The sequence below is a fragment of the Artibeus jamaicensis genome, unplaced genomic scaffold (genome assembly GCF_021234435.1).
Source record: "Artibeus jamaicensis isolate MK-2021 breed Jamaican fruit bat unplaced genomic scaffold, CSHL_Jam_final contig_399, whole genome shotgun sequence".
Lineage (NCBI taxonomy): Eukaryota > Metazoa > Chordata > Mammalia > Chiroptera > Phyllostomidae > Artibeus > Artibeus jamaicensis.
In genome coordinates this window covers 945686-964692 of record NW_026521816.1, presented here as the reverse complement: position 1 = coordinate 964692, position 19007 = coordinate 945686, and the positions used below count along the sequence as shown (strand labels likewise).

Here is a 19007-nt window from a genome sequence, read left to right as displayed (position 1 = left end):
CGAATAACTTGCCGCTGCAGGCGGAAGCGGAAGCCCGCTGGCGGTAGCCATGGAGATGCGGGAGACGGTGCCACCGAGGAACGATCACCTTTGACCTCCAATTGGGGCCACGTCAGAATCTGCCACAGACACAAATTAGTAGGTGGCGTCCTCTCTGCGGGCCACCGAGCTGCCCGGCGGTGGACCACGAGACTACAGTGGGCTAGACGCCATGGAGGTAACGCAGCTGGTAGCAGCGGTGGATTGGGGTTGAGGCCCACCATCTTTCCGGCGAGTCTTCCAGCACCCTGGTTAGACGTGGGTGCAGGCCTTGTTCATGGCTCAGCAACGTCCCCGCAGCCTCTCGCTGCCCGGTCTCTCCCACCTTCCCCAAATTCTGTCCTTCACCATTACCGGCCCCTCAGAGCCACTTATATACGCTTTGCCTCAGTGACAGACGGTTCCTACCCCCATTTCTCTTTCGAACGTTAAAGGTTTCCTCCACTTGATCACACGGAAGGTTTTTTTGTTTTTTTTTAATCTCTGAAGGTTCTGCGTTCTGCTCAGGATTAGGAAAAGAGTTCTTCTGACGACCTGGATTGGATTTTGTTTTGCAGGATCGTGTTCAAGATGGGGTGTCTTCTACAGCAACCTCTGGAACCGGGAAGTCTAAGGTGAAGCAAATACGTGACTAGCAGGCTCCCGAAGAGTGGAAGGGCGATGAATTGGAAAACTTTGGCATAGGGAGAGTTGTGACCTATTTAAAAAATAGCCTTTCTCCAAGGAATCTTACTTTTAATTTATAGTCATCCATTTATTTCCTTTTTAAGTTTTCTGCTATGAAGAAAAGCTTGTCGTTTTGTTTACCTCCTGTTGCTAGTTAGCACAGCTGATTCTGCAATTTTTCAGGCATTAAACCAGTTTTATTTATGAGGATTTATATAGTGTAGTGGAAAGTGCATAGACATGGTAGGTAGGAGTCAAGGGACTCTATCCTGAAGGCTTCGCTCTCATGCGGTGAAGAAAGAGAAAATTGAATCGGGTAGATTTTATGGCCCTGCACAGCAGTTTACCATTCAATAATTCTCAAAGATCGTGGTGTATTGCTTGCATATCAAGTTTCAGGTACTTGCCTAAACACTCAGTTACTTCATTTCAGCTTCAAGGTAACCATGAGATAACTACTATTGTTATCCCAATTTTATAGGTGAGAAAACAACCAACAAGTTAAGTATTTTACCTGATTTATTTTATTTAGGCTAAAGCCTAAAAGCAATGTGATTCATCTTGTTGCTGTAAGAATTATGCTTGCTTGTTTACATGAAGCCAAAGACTTGCCTTGGATAGAATGAAATAATCATACAGCTCTAAAGAACTTTAAGTAGAAGTAGTCTCAGTACCCCACTTTTTCAGTTAACGAAATCAAAACCTAGATAGTGTCTTAACCTCTAACAAAAATATCTGTAAGAGGATATGTACTATTTTTTACATTTTCTAGTAGTTGCTTAATAATTGAAGTTGCATTTGCTCATTTTTAAAAATGTGTTTGGTTGACATAAAGATTTATTCAATAGGATTTTTATTTTTTGGCAGATGTGATGTTTATTTTTTGTAATATAGTAGGAATATGAGTTACAACAAATTGGTAACATCACTACATCTTTCAGCTGGAAACATTGCCCAAGGAAGAGCTTATCAAGTTTGCCAAGAAGCAGGTGATACTAATACAGAAAGCTAATTCACGATGTACAGGTATTGGGTTGAAAATATTTATCTTGACCACAATGTTATTTAATCATGATTAAAAGTTAGTTTTTAAATAATACATTGACTTGTTTACCAGTGAATCCACTAAAATCTTAGTGTAGTAGAATCTGTTATTATTTAGCATTCTAACTATTTGCTTCTGAATTATTAAAGTCAGGGAGGAGGATTTTTAAAAACAATTTGTTAAAATGAAACACATTTTTTACTTCATTTAGATTGTATATTCTTCTGAATCAAGCATTTTTTCTAGACTAGTCAACTGAGATATTAGGAGACATAAGGTTGTGAGCCACAGAACTAAAAAGAGGCCTAAGTAAAGTAATAAAAGATTTCCATTTCTAGGATTTTTAGTTATATTTATTTGCTGAAGTTGACTGATTACCTATTTAGTTTCCCTTTGTTTATATTCCAAAAGGATGAAGATAATTAGTATCCTTTTTAGTATGTGTGGCTTAGTGTTTGAATTTCCAGTGACTTAATAGATGTTAACTGCCCATCCTAAAAGCCAGGACTTATTTTGTCCTTGAAAGGTCAAATTATGTTTTGGAAGGTTGGATCAGTTTGTAATGGAGTAATTTATTTGGAAAGGCGTTCTAGGCCCCAAACTTAGACATGAGTTGATGAAATAAGTGAGGTGAGTTGTTGCATTAAGATTTTACAATAAGAAATTGCTTACAGCCCTGGCTGGGTGGCTCAGTTGATTGGAGTACTGTCCCATACCCCCAAAGGTTGTGGGCTTGATCCCTGTTTGGGGCACATATGGGAAGCAACCAGTAGATGTTTCTCTTTCACAACAATGTTTCTCTCTTTCACTCTCCCTTCCTCTCTCTAAAATTAATGAACATATCCTTAGGTGAGGATTAAATAAAAAAAAAAATGGCCCTGGCTAGTGTGGCTTAGTTGATTTCAGAGTAGTCCCATAAACCAAGATTGTGGTTTCAGTTCCCAGTCAGGGCACATGCAAGAAGGTAACTAATTTATTGCTTCTCTCTCCCCCGCCAATCCCCTCTCTCTAAAAGCACTGGAAAAAAAAAGTGTCCTTGAGTAATAATTAAAAAAAAATTTTAATGTTGCTTACAACTGAAATAATATAATGTCTGGGATTTACTTCAAAATTTAATGGAAAGGAGAAAGTGAGTACAGGTCAGGATGAAATAAGACCAGCCTTGTAATAATTGCTAAATCAGGGTGATGTGTTCATGAAGACTAATCATACTATTATCTTTTATTTGTTTGGAATTTTCCATAATAAAAAGGAAAATGAAAGGCAGTACTGAGGAAAGTTAATATTTTCATAAAATACCTGCTTTTGCAGGTATTTACTTCTTAAATGTATTATAATTTATAGTGATTTTTTAAAAGAATGTACTTAATGTTTTAGCCAGTTTTTTTCATTTCTGAAATGGAATATTTTCTTTTAAATAATTGTCTAGAATTAGAGAAAGAAATTGAAGAACTCAAATCAAATTCTGTTGCTGGAGGAACTGATGAAATTATTAAGGTAATGAAACAGTTGTGAACATTGCTGTAATTTTTATTTATTTACTTAGAGGAAATGTCTAATGATAAATTTCCTAGAGGGCTGTCAGCCTCCTAGAGTGCTATCTAGCTTTTTGTCCCTGTTTTTTTTTTACTTTCTCTCTGCTCTTCAGTAAGTTTTTAATCACTCTGTTTAACTGTAAAAAGAGAGGGTTAAATTCCCTCAAGGCCTTCTGTTCTGCAGTGAGATTTATTCTCTCTCCTTTTGATCCAACACACTCAGTAATTATGGCTGTTGCCTCGGTGTCAGCCCTGCTCCTCCCTCTCCCTCTCAGAAAACTCAGTGATGCTCAGGACATGATGATTTAGGGGCTCACTAATACATACATTTAATCTATAGATGGATAGTTATCTCTGGACATGAATACTGACCCAAATCTCACAGTTGAATTTCTAGCTATTTGGGGAAAAAATATTTACCCATTATATTTGTCTTCTCCTCGACATGACCAAATCCCCTTCCCTAGACATCAGACACAGCACTATTTTTCAGGCCTGTAACATGAGAGACTTCAGCCTTCCTGTCTCCTTTATCATCTGCATGTGTTATTCATTCACCAGAGATCTACTGTTTTCTCAAGATAATGCTGCATTTTATCCTCATCTCTATTCCCTGGCTCTATGTGAAACACCTCACATCATGTATGACTTATTTTAACATTAAACCTCAGCTAGGCTTTCTTTCTCTTTTTTTCTCTTATATCCAATTACCAGATCACAGAATATTATTTTGTCTCATTTTTCTGTTTAAGAACCTGAGTTGCTTATTTTTACATGCCCTTAATTCTAACTGAATGCTTTTTCCTTCCTCCCCTTGGCCTAACCTTATTGAAAGTTTTTTGCTTCTCAGAGCTCTGCAATAATTTTTTTCTTGCTTGTTCATATTTATAATTTTAGTTTTTTGATCTGTTCTTTTATTATATATTATCTTACACTCTTATCAGGTGCCTCTAAACTTACAATTGAAGGACTCAGGAAGTTACTACAGGGGATCTCAAATCCCTGTGCATATCATTTATTATTATTTTGTTGTTTTGTTTTTTTTTAAGCTAAAATAGTACATGAAGCATGAATGGTATGCACAGATACTATTTGGATTCATAATGAATTGGTTTATTTAAGCATTACTGAATTCACAGTAGTTTTCTTTGTTTATTGGGTCATTTTGTATTTTCTTGATCAGCTGTAGCCAAAGTACAACTACATGAGATTTAACTAAATACTGACTCTGGAGCCAGATTTCATGTCAGATCTTCAGATCCCTGCTCTGCTACCTACCAGTTATGTGACTAAGGCTAAGTTTCCTCATTCTCTGTGACTCAGTTTTTTCATCTGTATAGTAGAAAGAACAGTTCCTACTTTTGTCCTAGCTGATGTGGCTTCATTGGTTGGAGTGTCGTCCTGTAGATTGAAATGTCACAGGTTAGATTCCTGGTCAGGGCCCATGCCCAGGTTGTGGATTCAATCCCCAGTCAGGGCACATTGGAAGGGGTAACCAAGCAATGTTTCTCTCTAAAAACAATAAAAAAGTGCCCTTAGGTGAGGATAAAAAATTAAATGAAAAATAACAATGTTCATAATTACTACTCTTTGTAGGGGTTTTTTGTTGTTTTTTTTTTAGTTTAATGTATTTTAATAGCAAACTTACAGGAACAGCACAGAAGACAGACAACATTAAAAACATACTTGCATGTAGGACAACTCAAAAAAGTATAGTGAACAGATGGAATCTACTATATGATAAAAATGCTACAAACACCATTTAGTTGCCATCAATAAGAAATTTACTTGTTTTAAAAAAATCCAAATGCTGGCATTGTCCAGAAAAATTTAACAGGTTTATTTATATTGTTATAAAGTTGAACTGCTTGAAACTTGTTCAGTGAAATACCTTGACTTGCATTAATGCTTTATGTCCCCGCATTTATATTAAATAAATTCACACACAGGCCCTGGCTGGTGTAGCTCAGTGGATTGAGCACGGGCCTGCGAACCAGACAATCGCGGTTTGATTCCCAGTCAGGGCACATTCCTGGGTTGCAGGCCGGTTCCCTGTAGGCCAGTTCCCAGCAGGGGATGCACGAAAGGCAACCATACATTGATGTTTCTCTCCCTCTCTCCTTCCCTTTCCCTCTAAAGATAAATAAATAAAATATTAAAAACAGCAGTGCTTAATATTTAAAAAAAAAAAGAAATCTAAAAGTTCTTCGCAGCAGAGAAAGCATTTTAAAAAAAAATTCACACACAAATGAAAATGGGAAAACAGCCAATACCTGATTTCTGTCCCCTGTTTTCCACTTGCAATCATATACTTAGATATCTTTTTGACCCCATGGAAAAAAAATATCTAACGTTCAGAACTACCAATAACAGGAAGAAGAGAATTTTTTTTTTTTTAAAGAACGAAACGTTTCCCATCAGCATGGGTTCTTAAGCACGTTCCCCACGTATGCAGCGTGCTAGCTGGATGTCTTTTGGCATAATCATTACACGTTTGGTGTGGATAGCGCACAGGTTGGTGTCTTCAAAAAGGCCAACCAGGTAGGCTTCACTTGCCTCCTGCAAAGCACCAATAGCTGCACTCTGGAAGCACATATCTGATTTGAAGTCCTGAGCAATTTCTCGCACCAGACGCTGGAAGGGAAGTTTGCGAATCAGAAGTTCAGTGGACTTCTGATAACGTCTAATTTCACGAAGTGCCACAGTACGAGGCCTATAACGATGAGGTTTCTTCACCCCTCCAGTAGAGGTGCGCCACTCTTGCGAGGTGGCTTTGTTAGCCAGTTGCTTCCTCGGTGGTAAAGCACCGGTCGATTTGCGGGCAGTCTGCTTTGTACGAGCCATGGTATAGGGACCTCTTTACTTACCCCCTTTCTCCTTCGGCTGGAGCTCAGCGAGCTGGAGGAGGTGCTGGCGTTAGAGAGCGACGGCGGCAGTGAACACAATTCTTCATAGGGTTGTTTTGAGTATTATGAGTAAATACATATATAGCACTTAGAGTCTGTCACATAGGTGCTCAGTAAGTGTTCATTATCACTCTTATTACCATATATTTGTGGGGATATTTTATACACATACCTATATACACACTTGCATGCAGGTGCACACGAACACATACGCACACACCAGAAGGAGGCTTTTGTTTTTGAAAAGAAAACCACAAAGATTCTTTTCTAATTTTATATCAGTTAACTCTTAGCCCTTAAAATACTTTTCATACAAATCCATTTCAGAATATATAAATATGTGCCCTTACCATCAACTAGTATATTCTCCCACTCTGTCAAAACTACTAAATATGAGATTAGAAAATTTCTCTTAAATTAGCCAACTTGACCTTTCAGGTTATTAGTTTAATACTAGTGCCTATTATCCTAGCCACTTAAGTCTCAGAAAGTAATGGTTTGGTAAATTTAAATGAGAATTTTATCTTCGATTTCCAGTTCTAATGAGAAAATTACTTTAGGGGGTGATTGGGGAAGGTGTGCATCAGTTATTCAATTATAAGTTAGTTTCTATTCTAGAAAAATCATGTATAACTATTTAAAACAACAAAATTTTTCTTTATTCACGTAAGTTCATTGGTAGGCAGTTCAAGGGGATGGTAGACTAATGTTTACTTAGGATTTTAACATTCATCCAGATTTTAACATTAAGGATTAAATTTATATTTGTGATGAAATGGATCTGATTTTCCTATCTGTGAAATCCTTGTGTATAGGAATCAAATTATCCTATTTTGTACAGTAACTTGGAAATTCTTCTTGCTTTTAATTTTGTCTGACAAGTTCACATGTAATTGGGATAATCTGTTCTTTTAAAATTTGACACAACTCACCAGGAAAATGATCTATTTCTATTTTCTTTGGTGGACAATTTTAAATAAATGGTTTGATTTTTAAGTAGATATAGTGTTAATTATGCATTCGTTATTTTTCTTGAGTTAGTAAAGCTATATTTTTCTAGACATTTTTATTCCAGTTTTCAATATTATTGCCAAATAATTGTTCATAATTCCCTTTAAGTTCTGATTTATATGTAGATATTTTTCTCATTTTATTCATAATATTTTTGTTACTTTAGTATTCCCTTGATCAGTCTTGCTAGAGGTTGTTTGCTTCAGCTTTTTAAAAGAGAAATGACCCTTGAATTGTTAATCTTCATTTTATTAATTTCCTTTCCTATTTAATTTCTGCAGAGAATAAACCTGTCTCTGAGGGAGACAGGACATTGGTAAATTTCTTACCTGTTATTTTAACTACTCCTTCTTCATATCATCACCCATTCCCCACTCTTTGAACACCATGTACATCATACCTTCCTCAACAATATCTGGTGCTTCCAGTTCCTGAGCATGTAATTCTCTAAAGAGTATTTCTAGTTTCTCTGTGAAGGCCCTTAGGTTGTAGCTTTCTTCCTCTCTCATTCCTTTTCTCCTCTTTCACTTTTAGTTTTCAAAAAATAGGTTGAAATTTCTCATATCCTCATATCTTTTTTCCCTTCTCTTTGTTCCTATCAATATAACTTCTTAAATCTGTTATTCTTACTTTAGTGTTTGGAAAAGATGAGATAATTATGTATATGGTAAATGCACCATTTTTAACCTCAGACAATCAAATCATCTTGTTTCAAAATAGGCACTTACTGAACGTCTAAATACTATTCTTCTGGAAAAAGCAGAGACTGAACAACATTGTCTTTCTCTGAAGAAGGAAAATATTAAAATGAAGCAACAGTTTGAGGTAAGGCAATATTTTAATTTTTTAAATTAACTTATATAGCATGGTCATGAGTTTTAGAATTAAGACCTTAAAAGGCATCCGATCTGATTTTAACAATTTACAAGCAAGGAAACAAATTTATATTTAAAAAGAAAAATAACTGAAATCACTCAGCAACAGAGGCAGGGCTAACATTTCTTTATTGCATTGTTTAATCTTCCTTGTTAATGTCCTTCTTTAAAATAAAGGTGAAAAAAGCATTTCTTATATGAAAAAGTATTTATTTAGGCCTGGTTGATGTAGCTTAGTGGGTTGAGTGTGGGCTATGAACCAAAGGTTTGCTGGTTCAATGCCCAGTCAGGGCACATGCCTGGGTTGTGGGCTAGGTCCCCAGTAGGGGCCACGTGAGAGGCAACCACACATTGTTGTTTTTCTCCCTCTCTTACTCCTTCCCTTCTGTTCTATCTAAAAATAAATAAATAAAATCTTTTTTTTTAAAGTATTTAAGTAGGTTGATTCTTATAAACACTCTAAATACTATTATCCACTCAGTTCTAGAATATTCAATTGCCTCATAGGTCTGTGCAAATTTCTCCAAAAAGTCTTCTATTAATCTACTCAGGAGATAGTCTTAAAGCCTTGTGGCTTAAAACAACTTGTCCTAATTTGTACCTAATTTGTCCTTTTAAAAGGCAATTTAAAAAAATTTTGTCCTTGTCTGGTGGCTCAGTTGTTTTGAGTATTGTTCTGATACACCAAGGTTGTGAGCTCAATTCCTCCTCAGGCACAGAAGAGTCAGCCAGTGAGGGCATAAATGAATGGAATAACAAATTGATGTCTCTCTCTTTCTCTTCCTCCTTCCTTCCTTCCTTTTCTCTCATTATTTCTTCCCTTCCCTTTCTTCCCACCATCTCCCTTCCTCTCTCTCTCAAATAAGTTTCAAAAAAAATAAAAAATTTCCTAGTACAACATTAGTACTGCTGATATATACTGGCATACTTAATGTAGTCAGAGCCTAAATAGAATTCTCTGAATATAAATATCCTATTTCTCTGAGTACCTTTCTGCTCATTTCCCTTTCTCTCCTGCTAGCTTGTGGCTAATACTTTTCATGAGGGTTGTGGTTTCTTTAGTCTTCATTAAGTAATTTTTGTGCTTATTTTTATAATAGGATTCAGTAACTAAGATGGAAGATATGCACAAGGAGTTTGAGCAATCACAAAGAAACTGTATGAAGCAAATAGAAAATTTGAAAAATGAATTAATGGCAGTACATTTCAAACACAATGAAGATAAAACTAGACTGCAACAGGAATTAGAAGAAGCAAAAAAACAATTAGAGTTTTCAGAACAGTTTAAATATCAGAGTAACTATGAAGATAATGTTAAAAAAAGACAAGAGGTTCAGAAAATTAGGCCAGCCTATGAGGAGCAAATTTTATATCTGCAAAAACAATTAGAAGCTGCCACAAATGAAAAGGAGCAAGAAATTACTCATCTCCAAAATGTCATTGAGGCTAATTCTCAGCATTACCAAAAAGATATTAATAGTTTGCAAGAACAACTTCTGCATTTGAAAGCTGCACACCAAGAAGAGGTGAAAAAATTAATGTGCCAGATTTCAGCCTCTGCTGAACAACATGAAGCAGAAATAAATAATTTACACTGTCTAGAGGAGAACTTAGTTAAACAATGTGAGGCAAGTGAGAGGAACATGCAGGAGAAATATGAATGTGAATTAGAAAACTTGGGGAAAGCCTCAAATGCAAACCAAGAGAATCAGATATGTTCTTTGCTCTTACAGGAAGACACTTTTGTAGAACAAATAGTGAATGAAAAAGTCAAATACTTAGAAGAGACCTTAAAAGAACTAGAGTCTCAACATAATATCTTAAAAGATGAGGTAATTTATATGAATAATCTTAAATTAAAACTTGAAACTGAAGCCCAACGTATAAAGGATGAGTTTTTTCATGAACGGGAAGACTTAGAATTTAAAATTAATGAATTATTACTAGCTAAAGAAGAACAGAGCTGTGAAATTGAAAAATTAAAATCTGAGCTAGAAGATTCAAATAAACACTTTTGCTATACTGTAGAACAGCATAACAAAGAAATACAGAGTCTTCAGGAACAACATCAAAAAGAAATATCAGAACTACATGAGACATTTTTGTCAGATTCAGAAAAAGAAAAATTAACATTAATATTTGAAATACAGTGTCTTAAGGAGCAGTGTAAAAACCTACAGCAAGAAAAGCAAGAAGCAGTATTAAATTATGAGAGTTTGCGAGAGATTATGGAAATTTTACAAACAGAACTAGGGGAATCTGCTGGAAAAATAAGTCAAGAATTTGAATCCATGAAGCAACAACAAGCATCTGATGTTAATGAACTTCAGCAGAAGCTCAGAACTGCTTTTAATGAAAAAGATGCTCTTCTTGAAACTGTGAATCATCTCCAAAGAGAAAATGAGAAGTTATTATCACAAAAAGAACTTGTACCAGAACTTGAAAATGCCATAAAAAACCTTCAAGACAAGAACGAAGTGTATTTAGTTAGACTTAGTCAGAGAGAGTCCATGTTACAAGAATTTGAAGCAGAGAGAAGTTCTCTTACTGAAGAAAAAGATGATTTCATAAGTAAAATAAAAAATTCTCATAAAGAGATGGATGATCACATAAAATGTGAGAAGGAAAGAAGATTAATTATAGAACTTAAAGAGAAAGTACAGCAAATTACCCAGTACAACAGTGAGCTAGAGCATAAGGTAAATGAATTGACAGGAAGACTAGAAGAAACTTTAAAAGAAAATAATCAAAATAGCCAAAACCTAGAAAAACTTCTGGTTCAATTGAAAACTCTTTCTGAAGACCAGGAAGCACTGTCATCTGAAGTAAAGTCTCTTTATGAGGAAAACAATAGACTAAGTTCAGAAAAGAATCAGTTGAGTAGGGATTTAGAAGCTTTCCTGTCTCAAAAAGGACATTTTATGCTTAAGGAACACATTTCTGAATTAGAAAAGAAACTTCAGTTAACACTTGAGGAGCGAGATAATTTAAGTAAACAGTTTGAAAGTGAGCAAGTTCAGAAGTTATTTGTCATAACTCAGTTGTATGGCTTTCTTAAACAAATGGAGCCGGAAGTTTCAGAAGAAAATGAAGAGCAAGATGTTGCAAATATCCTACAAGCCATAGGTAAATCCTTAGCTAAAATAAATGAGGAAAAACACAACTTTCTTTTTCAATGTGATAAGGTAGTAGAGTTAGAAAAAAATATTAAATGCCTTCAAGAGGTGAATATAGTTCAATGTGAGGAACTTAGGTCTTTACTAAGAGACTGCGAACAAGAGTTAAAAGAATCCCGATCAGCAAAAGAGGCCCTGCAGTCTGATTTTCTAGAAATGAAGAAGGCTAATGAAAAAACAATACTTGAAAATCAGAATCTTTCAATTCAAGTTGAAGAAATATCAAAAAATTTATGTAGCAAAATTGAAATCCATAATGAAAAAGAAAAATCTTTTATAAAGGAACTTGATAACCTAAGGGTAGCACTAGAACAAAAAGAATCCGAATTGCAAGATGTGAAAGCAGAGTTGATATTTTTAAAGGTACTGTTAATTTGAATTTATTGATTTAAATAAATTCTTAGTTCTAGTTATAAACTCCAGAAAATACATAAACTTAAATTTTGAAGTCAAATTTTTAACATTTTAACTCAAATGGGAAATTTCTGAAAAAGTGTGTTAAACATTCCCATGTTACATATTCTGTTATCACAAGGATGGCTTTTTGGTTCGAGGTAATTTTAGAATTAGGATCTTGCATAAGATTAAATGATAAGGGGTTAAATTTCTTAATATTGTATAACTTAGTCAACAGCAAAACTACAAATAAATATGAAAAATTTGAATTTCCTACTTGGTATACATAATTACCTTAAAGAACACTATTGAACAAAATAGGAGCGATAGTGGTAATTAACCAGCTAAAAAATTTTAGATATTTCTCAAAATTTATGACAGTATGATTAATCAGTTAATCTTTACGTAATATATTTGATGTGTGTCGGGTTTGGCTTGGCTTTGGACGCTACTGTTTATGGTGAATGCTATATGTATAAGTCAGGATCATCTGGTCTTGAGAAGAAAAAGACAGTTCATAAAATTGCTTTTTGTATGAATTCTTTAATTATTTTTTCATGCTTAATGTTATAATCAGTTCACCACCAGAAATGAAATGATTCTGGTTTTTTCTCCCCTGTAAAATCTAGGATTGCTTAGAGAAATCACCTGTGATAGAAAATGATCAACCACCTTTGGTGAAAGAACTAGCAGAAAAAATAGGTAAGTAGTTTTGCATATGTTGTCACAATTACACAGATTGTTAGTATTAAAATAGATTCTGTAATATAATAGCCAGTTAATGAGTCTTTAAATAGTAATAATAGCTTTCTCTTCCTAATTTCCCCATTCTTGCCTCTCTGCCATCTGTTTGCTTCCCTTTCAAAACTGTCACTTTCTTTTTAATTCAAGCAAAGGATTGATGTGGTTTTATGTATAAATAGTTCCATGATTGTTTTGTATATTTTACTTAGCACACTATTTGAATGCCTGGCTATCTAGGCACTAGTAATAGAAAGGTGTTAGGCCCTGGCTGGGGTAGCTCAGTGGCTTGAGCGAGGGCCTTCGAACCAGGGGGCTGCTGGTTTGATTTTCAGTCTTAGGGCACATGCCTGGGTTGCAGGTCCTGTCCCCAGTGGGGGGCATGAAGAGGCAACCACACATTGATGTTTTTCTCCTTTCTTCTTTCCTTGCCCTCTCTCTAAAAATAAATAAATAAAATCTTTTAAAAAAATCAAAAAGAAAAAGAATGCTGAATAAGATACAGACCTTGTCCTAAAAGAGCTCAGTGACAGAAGGGGCTGTTATTACAGTGGTTTGATGTGTGCACATGGTATAGGGTCAATACGAAAAGTAACTGCCTGTTTTAATTTAGTGAAACACCACAGAATAGGCTGTACTTTTCTTGTTTCTTGAAGAATGAAAAATTTGTCATAAGAAGAAAGGTATTTTAGCAAGAGAAAACAGCAGGTACTTGTATGTTGACATATATAACATCAAGTCCATACTAGCAAGAACCTGGAGAGACAGGAGTCTGAGCATAGAAGCACCAGTCACATGCAGAGGAGTTGGGACTTTATTTTATCCATTTATTTTTCATAGTAGCATTATGGGGCACTCCTTTGAGGATGAAGAAACAAATACTTAGCATTATGTAATGTGCTCATAATTCCTCATTTTAGTGCCCACTTAGATTGGCAGAGAAAAGGGGAGAGGGTAGTTGAAAGTTTAGAATGACTCCCAATTTTCTGTAATGGATGATTGGGGCAGGTCAGGTTAGGGAGATTATACACTCAGTTTTAGATAAATTAAGTGTAAGTACCAACATAAGTGGAGATGTCAAGCAGACTGCTAAATATGCAAATCTGCAATTGAGAGAGCTAGCTCAGAGATAGAAACTTGTAATCAACATAATAGTTAGCATTAAAAGCCGTGAGATTGAGATCACCAAGGAAATGAGTGTAGAAATAAAAGGTGGGGGGGGGGCAGGCACAGTTCTCCATTATTTAAAATCAGAAAGATAGAAACAGCAAAAGAATTTGAGAAGGATCAGGCAGTGAGGTAGATAGACCCACAGCACAAAAAGTCTTGAAAGCTAAGGCAAATAAAGTGCAAGTGAAGGAAGTGTTTCAAGAGCGTAAAATATTTAACCATGGTGAATGCTGTGATAGGTCAAGTAACATTGCTACAAAGAACCGACTATTGGATTAAGCAATGTAGATGTTATTGATAACTTGATGATAACAGTACATATGATATGCGAAAGCCAGAGCCTGATTAAAGTGAGTTCAAGAAGCAAATGGAGGAAGAGAAATTTGAAAGCATGTTTAAACAACTCTTAAAGGAGTTTTGCTATAAAAGAAAGAAGAGATAGGACAATATCAAGAAGGGAAATGTGATGGTTTTCCTTTTTTTGTTTGTATATGGTGTTTCACCTATCCTATTGTGACCTCTCTGCAACTTAGGCTGCTTCTATTATTTATTCCTGACCTTGGTCTCTTGATATTTTTCTTGTTGTATGTTTATAAGTTGTAAAAAACTAATAGAGAAGGAGAACTGCTGCACAATAAAAGGGGGTGGGAGGAATTGCTACACTGATGCCTGAGTAGGTGAGAAAATGAAATGCAGAATTGAAATAGTTGTCCTGTGCTATACATGCACATAGATGGTTCATCTGTAGCAGCCAGAGAAAGTGTATATGGGGACAGGTGCAGCTAGGTTAATAAGTAAGGACCTTTTAACTGAAGTTAAGCAGTGACACCATCAAGAAGTAATCTGAAACAATGGAGATTAAATGGGGAAGATGGCTAAAGCTGTTAAGGAGAGAGGTCAAGATTGGACCCATAGAACACATTATTGGTTTAATCATAAAAATAAGAGCCACCAACCAAGAGGAGTGTGCCTAGGTAGCATAAATACATCATCTGGTATCTCTTCTACTTGATCCTTCTTTTCAAATTACCTCCTGAAATCCTGGCATACTTGTGTTTCAAGGAGTCTTAGGTTAAAAATGTCCCAAAAGCCTCTCCAATTCCTAGACATTTACAAAATTGCTAAAAAAAACCCCAAAACAATGGGCTATTTCAGAGGATTGAATAAAGTGGAGATTTTTTATATTGTTTGCCTCACTTAGATAATGAATAATTAGGCTTTCACTTAGCAAAAATACGTATTGCCCTGTCCCAGTAACTCCATTGGCTAGAGCATTTATCCAGATACACCAAGGTTGTGAGTTCAATCCATTTGGGGCACTTTGAGGAGTCAATCAACAAGTGTGTAAATAAGTGGAAGAACAAATCAATGTTTTTCTTTCTCCCTTATCTCTCTCTAAAATTAACACATAAAATTTTTAAATAGATATTAATGTTTTTGGTACTTATTTTATTACTTTTAATTTCAAATTGCAGATATTGTGTTCCAGATTAAAGACCAGCTTCTAAGGTTAAAATAAATAATTTGAATATTTTCCCTTTCGAGTTTATAATACAACCTATTCATTTTATGTTTTTAGAATATCTAGAAAAAGAATCCAAAGAGAAAGAGGAGAAAATAAATAAGATAAAACTAGTTGCTGTGAAAGCAAAGAAAGAACTAGATTCCAGCAGAAGAGAGGTAAAGTGACTTAAAAATGCAAGATTAAAGAATGTTACATTTTAGAAAATCAAGTATTTCAGTTCATAATAACTCTCTCTTATATATTTAAAATAGGCCCAGACTCTAAAGGAAGAACTCAAATCTGTTCAATCAGAAAAGGATCAGTTGTCTGCTTCCATGAGAGATCTCATTCAAGATGCAGAAAGCTATAAGGTAAAAGTTATTTTAATAACAAATTACGTTTATGACCTCTAAGTTGGGAAATATACAAGAAATGTGAAACTTTTGTCCATAGCACAGTTACCTTTTGTTTTTTAGTAGTTTTTACTATGTTTTTGTATGACGTATCATTTTAGTGTCAATATTTTAAATAGCTAAGCTTTAAATAGTGCCTTGTTTTTTAAAAATAAAATTGTTTGGGCCCTGGCTGGTATAGCTCAGTGGATTGAGCACAGGCCTGCAAACCAAAGGATTGCAGTTCGATTCCCAGTCAGGGCACATGCCTGGGTTGCAGGCCAGTTCCCAGCAGGGGACACATGAGAAGCAATCATACATTGATATTTCTCTCCCTCTCTTTTTTCCTTCCCTTCTAAAGATGAATAAAATCTAAAAAATAAATAAAATTATAAAAATAAAATTGTTTGGGGATTCATAATAAAATTAGTAAAAGTAAAACATGTCTACTATTACTATTATTATTTAATAGTGTTCCAGCCAAATGAATAAGCCTGAAACTTAAACAACAGGCTATATAGGAAGATGAAAGCATTATTACATGGAGGTAATATGTCTGTCTACCTAAATAACCTGAGAATCTATTATAAATAATATAAGAATTAAAAATGAAAGTACCACAAAATTACTGAATGCAAGATAAATACCGTTGTATTTCTTTACTTATTTATTCAGCAAATATCTTTACAGCTGGGCTGTGTTCTGAGTACTGGGGAGATGGTGGTCAACCAAATAGACTAAGTTACTGCCCTCTTAGGACCTTCATTCCAAAGGTGATAACAGACAAGTGGACAAAAATACAAGATACAAACTATATAGAAAAGTAAAGGTAGATAGGGAGAGGAGAGAAAGCCATAATCAAGTGGGATTTGATTAAAAGAAGAAAAACCCCATAATACCCTAAAATAAGATTTTGGGAAGAGCTTTAATGAAAAAATTTGGTACTAAATGAAGAAAACTGCAGAACATACAGGGTCCAGCACAAATGTCCCTTTTTTATTATAAAATCATAAGCATGTAATTCTGTAACATAACAATATTGCATTCAAGCACACTATATGATAGTTTAGGTGAAATGTTCAAATTAAAACTATAAATTATTATACCCATGTTACTGCCCTACCAACCACACTCAATCAGGCCTTACTTCTGCCAGATTCTGTATATAGGATAAATGAGTATTATTTGTAATATGAGTTCTCAGTTTGGTTTATAAATTCTAAAACAATTTCACTAAAAATTCTAGGGACTTTTTGGTAGGGTGATTGTGACAAGCTAGCAAGAAGTGAAAAATGACATCTTGCTCTAGCAGACAAAATTTATTACAAAACTCCAATAATGTGATATAGTTCTTAATACAAAAATAAAACAATTTAACAGAAAACATAGAAACTTATGCATAACAACAAACACTTGTAGGACAAGTGTATGAAGAAAAAAGATTAAAATATGATCAATAAAAACACCGATCAGCCATTGAATCTATAGGACAGACTTTTCTACACACTTTACATATCTTATAGCACTTAATTATCTAAACAACCCCCAAAAGTATTATGTTATTAACATTGCCAATTTACAAGTGATGAATCTGAGGTACAGTGAGATTAGGGGACTCAAGGTCACAGAGCAAGTAACATAGCAGAGCTGGAGTTGGATTCAGACAATCCAATTTTAGATCTGTCCTTTCACTGTATAAGCTATACTACTCCACTGAAATTTAAAAACACAAACCAGTGAAAAAGGAATTAGAAAACTATTTGGAAATATCTACTTAGATTTTTACTTAATTTCATATACCAAAATAAATTCTGGACAGGTTAAAGAGTATTGTCAAAATAAAAGCGATTTTTAGAAATCTAGAATAAAATACTGGATCACTAGACTTCTGAATATGAAATACTTTTCTAAACTTAAAAACAATTAAAGAAGTTACAGAGGAAAAGATACTGGACTATACAAAATAAAAAATTAACCTGAAAATATCATAAGGGATTAGTATCCCTAATATATACATATATCTCATAAATCTACTTTTTAAACATACTTGTTTAAAATTTATATATGGACTTATGAGCTGTTAGGAGCTTGATTCTATACATACTAAATTATTAATTTTCTCTAGAGGTAGACCAGGTATGCCAATATATTAAAATGTAGATTTCAAAAGACTGAAAACAAGAAGAATGAATATTTAGTAACCGTGAGACAAGTATAAAAGGTATAACATGCATAATGCCATAAGGAGAGAAAAGAAAGGAACAAAAGAAATATTTTATACAGTAATGACTAAACCACAGATCCAGGAAGCTAGGGAGCACCAAGCATGATAAACACCAAAAAATTTACACCTAGGCATATAATTTATAAACTTCAGAACATCAAAGATTTTAAAAATCCTGAAAAAGGTCATAAGAGGGAAAACACCTTACTTGTAAGACTTGCATCCAACTTCTGGTCAGGATGGCAGCGTAGGTAAATGTGGTACTCAAATCCTTCCATAACCACATTAAAATTATAACTAAATTACAGAGCAGCCATTGTTCAGAACCACTTGAAATCTGGCCAAATGGAAGTCCTGCAACTGGGAAATTAAAGAAGCAGCCACATCAATACTGGTAGGAGGGGTGGAGATATGGAATCAGCTGGTCTCTTACCCACAGGTGGTAGATAAAAATTGGGAGGGATATCTCAGCTGTAGAGGTCCACCCAAGGAGCAAAGGGTGCCAGTGCCAAATCTGTTCCCGAAACCCAGAGTTCCAGTGCTAGAAGAGAATTCCCCATAATTTAGAGAAGTCCCCATCATTTCTGACTATTAAAACCATCATGGATTGAGGTTGGGTGAGACAGAGACTTCTGGAGTCCAAGGCAGTTTCTTTTAAAGGGCCTGCATGCAGGCCTTTATCTATCTATCAGACTCACTTGTTCTGAACTCCAATGCTAGGGCAGTAGGTCTAGAGGCATCAGAGACATAAGGGAGGAATTGAGTAGTCTAGTATTAAAGTGAGAGCAGGGGGCCAGCTTTCTCCCAGACAGAAGTGCTGACAGAGGCCATTATTCCTTTGATGAGACCCCCTCCACTACAGAGCAGATAGGTAGGCTCCATATCAAGATTCCATCAACCTGGCTCACACTGCCCTGTCCTGGTGGTTCCCTGAAGCCCTGCCCCACCCAGCTTTTGGATCCATCCAAATGGTTTCCAGTTGCTTTTCCATAAGAATGGCTTGTCTTGGCTCATGCTTCAGATTTTCCTAAAATCTCTTAAAACACACAGCATCTGGCTGTAGCATGCCCAACCCTGGCACTAGCAGCAGCCAGCCTTGGTTCATAGCTTGCCCTCACCTGGGCACCTCCAAGCCTAACACAAGTAATAGTCATCTGCAGACCACTTTGTAGCTTATATTGGGTGGCTCTGGACAGAGCACAGGTGGCGGCTGACTTTGGCCTGTACCTTTTGAGATTCCCCAGAACCATTGCACCAAGTTGACAGCTTCAGATCATACTGAAGCACCAGCAGCCAAACACCTTCCCCTAGTGATACATTCAAGGGC

The 19007-nt window shown here is 35.4% G+C and overlaps 2 protein-coding genes across 4 annotated transcripts in view; one reads left to right on the top strand and one right to left on the bottom strand.

The window, feature by feature from the left end:
- The first annotated feature begins 48 nt into the window (after window positions 1-48).
- Window positions 49-19007, top strand: part of GCC2 (GRIP and coiled-coil domain containing 2) — a 118399-nt gene continuing 99440 nt past the window's right edge. For all 3 annotated transcript variants that reach the window (XM_053665255.1, XM_037138348.2, XM_053665256.1), the window contains exons 1-9: window positions 49-217; window positions 597-653; window positions 1647-1731; window positions 3180-3247; window positions 7923-8027; window positions 9178-11616; window positions 12279-12351; window positions 15140-15240; window positions 15337-15435. In XM_053665255.1, the coding sequence (XP_053521230.1) occupies window positions 212-217; window positions 597-653; window positions 1647-1731; window positions 3180-3247; window positions 7923-8027; window positions 9178-11616; window positions 12279-12351; window positions 15140-15240; window positions 15337-15435 (3033 nt within the window). In that variant the 5' untranslated portion in view covers window positions 49-211. The remainder of the gene's footprint in view (window positions 218-596; window positions 654-1646; window positions 1732-3179; window positions 3248-7922; window positions 8028-9177; window positions 11617-12278; window positions 12352-15139; window positions 15241-15336; window positions 15436-19007) is intronic.
- Window positions 5716-6226, bottom strand: LOC119044130 (histone H3.3A-like). Its single transcript, XM_053665257.1, has one exon. The coding sequence runs from the start codon at window positions 6127-6129 to the stop codon at window positions 5716-5718; it is 414 nt and encodes a 137-aa protein (XP_053521232.1). The 5' UTR covers window positions 6130-6226.

What these genes read in the sequence shown, in the direction of transcription:
- LOC119044130 (XM_053665257.1), bottom strand. Translation starts at nt 6,129, where the DNA reads ATGGCTCGTACAAAGCAGACTGCCCGCAAATCGACCGGTGCTTTACCA.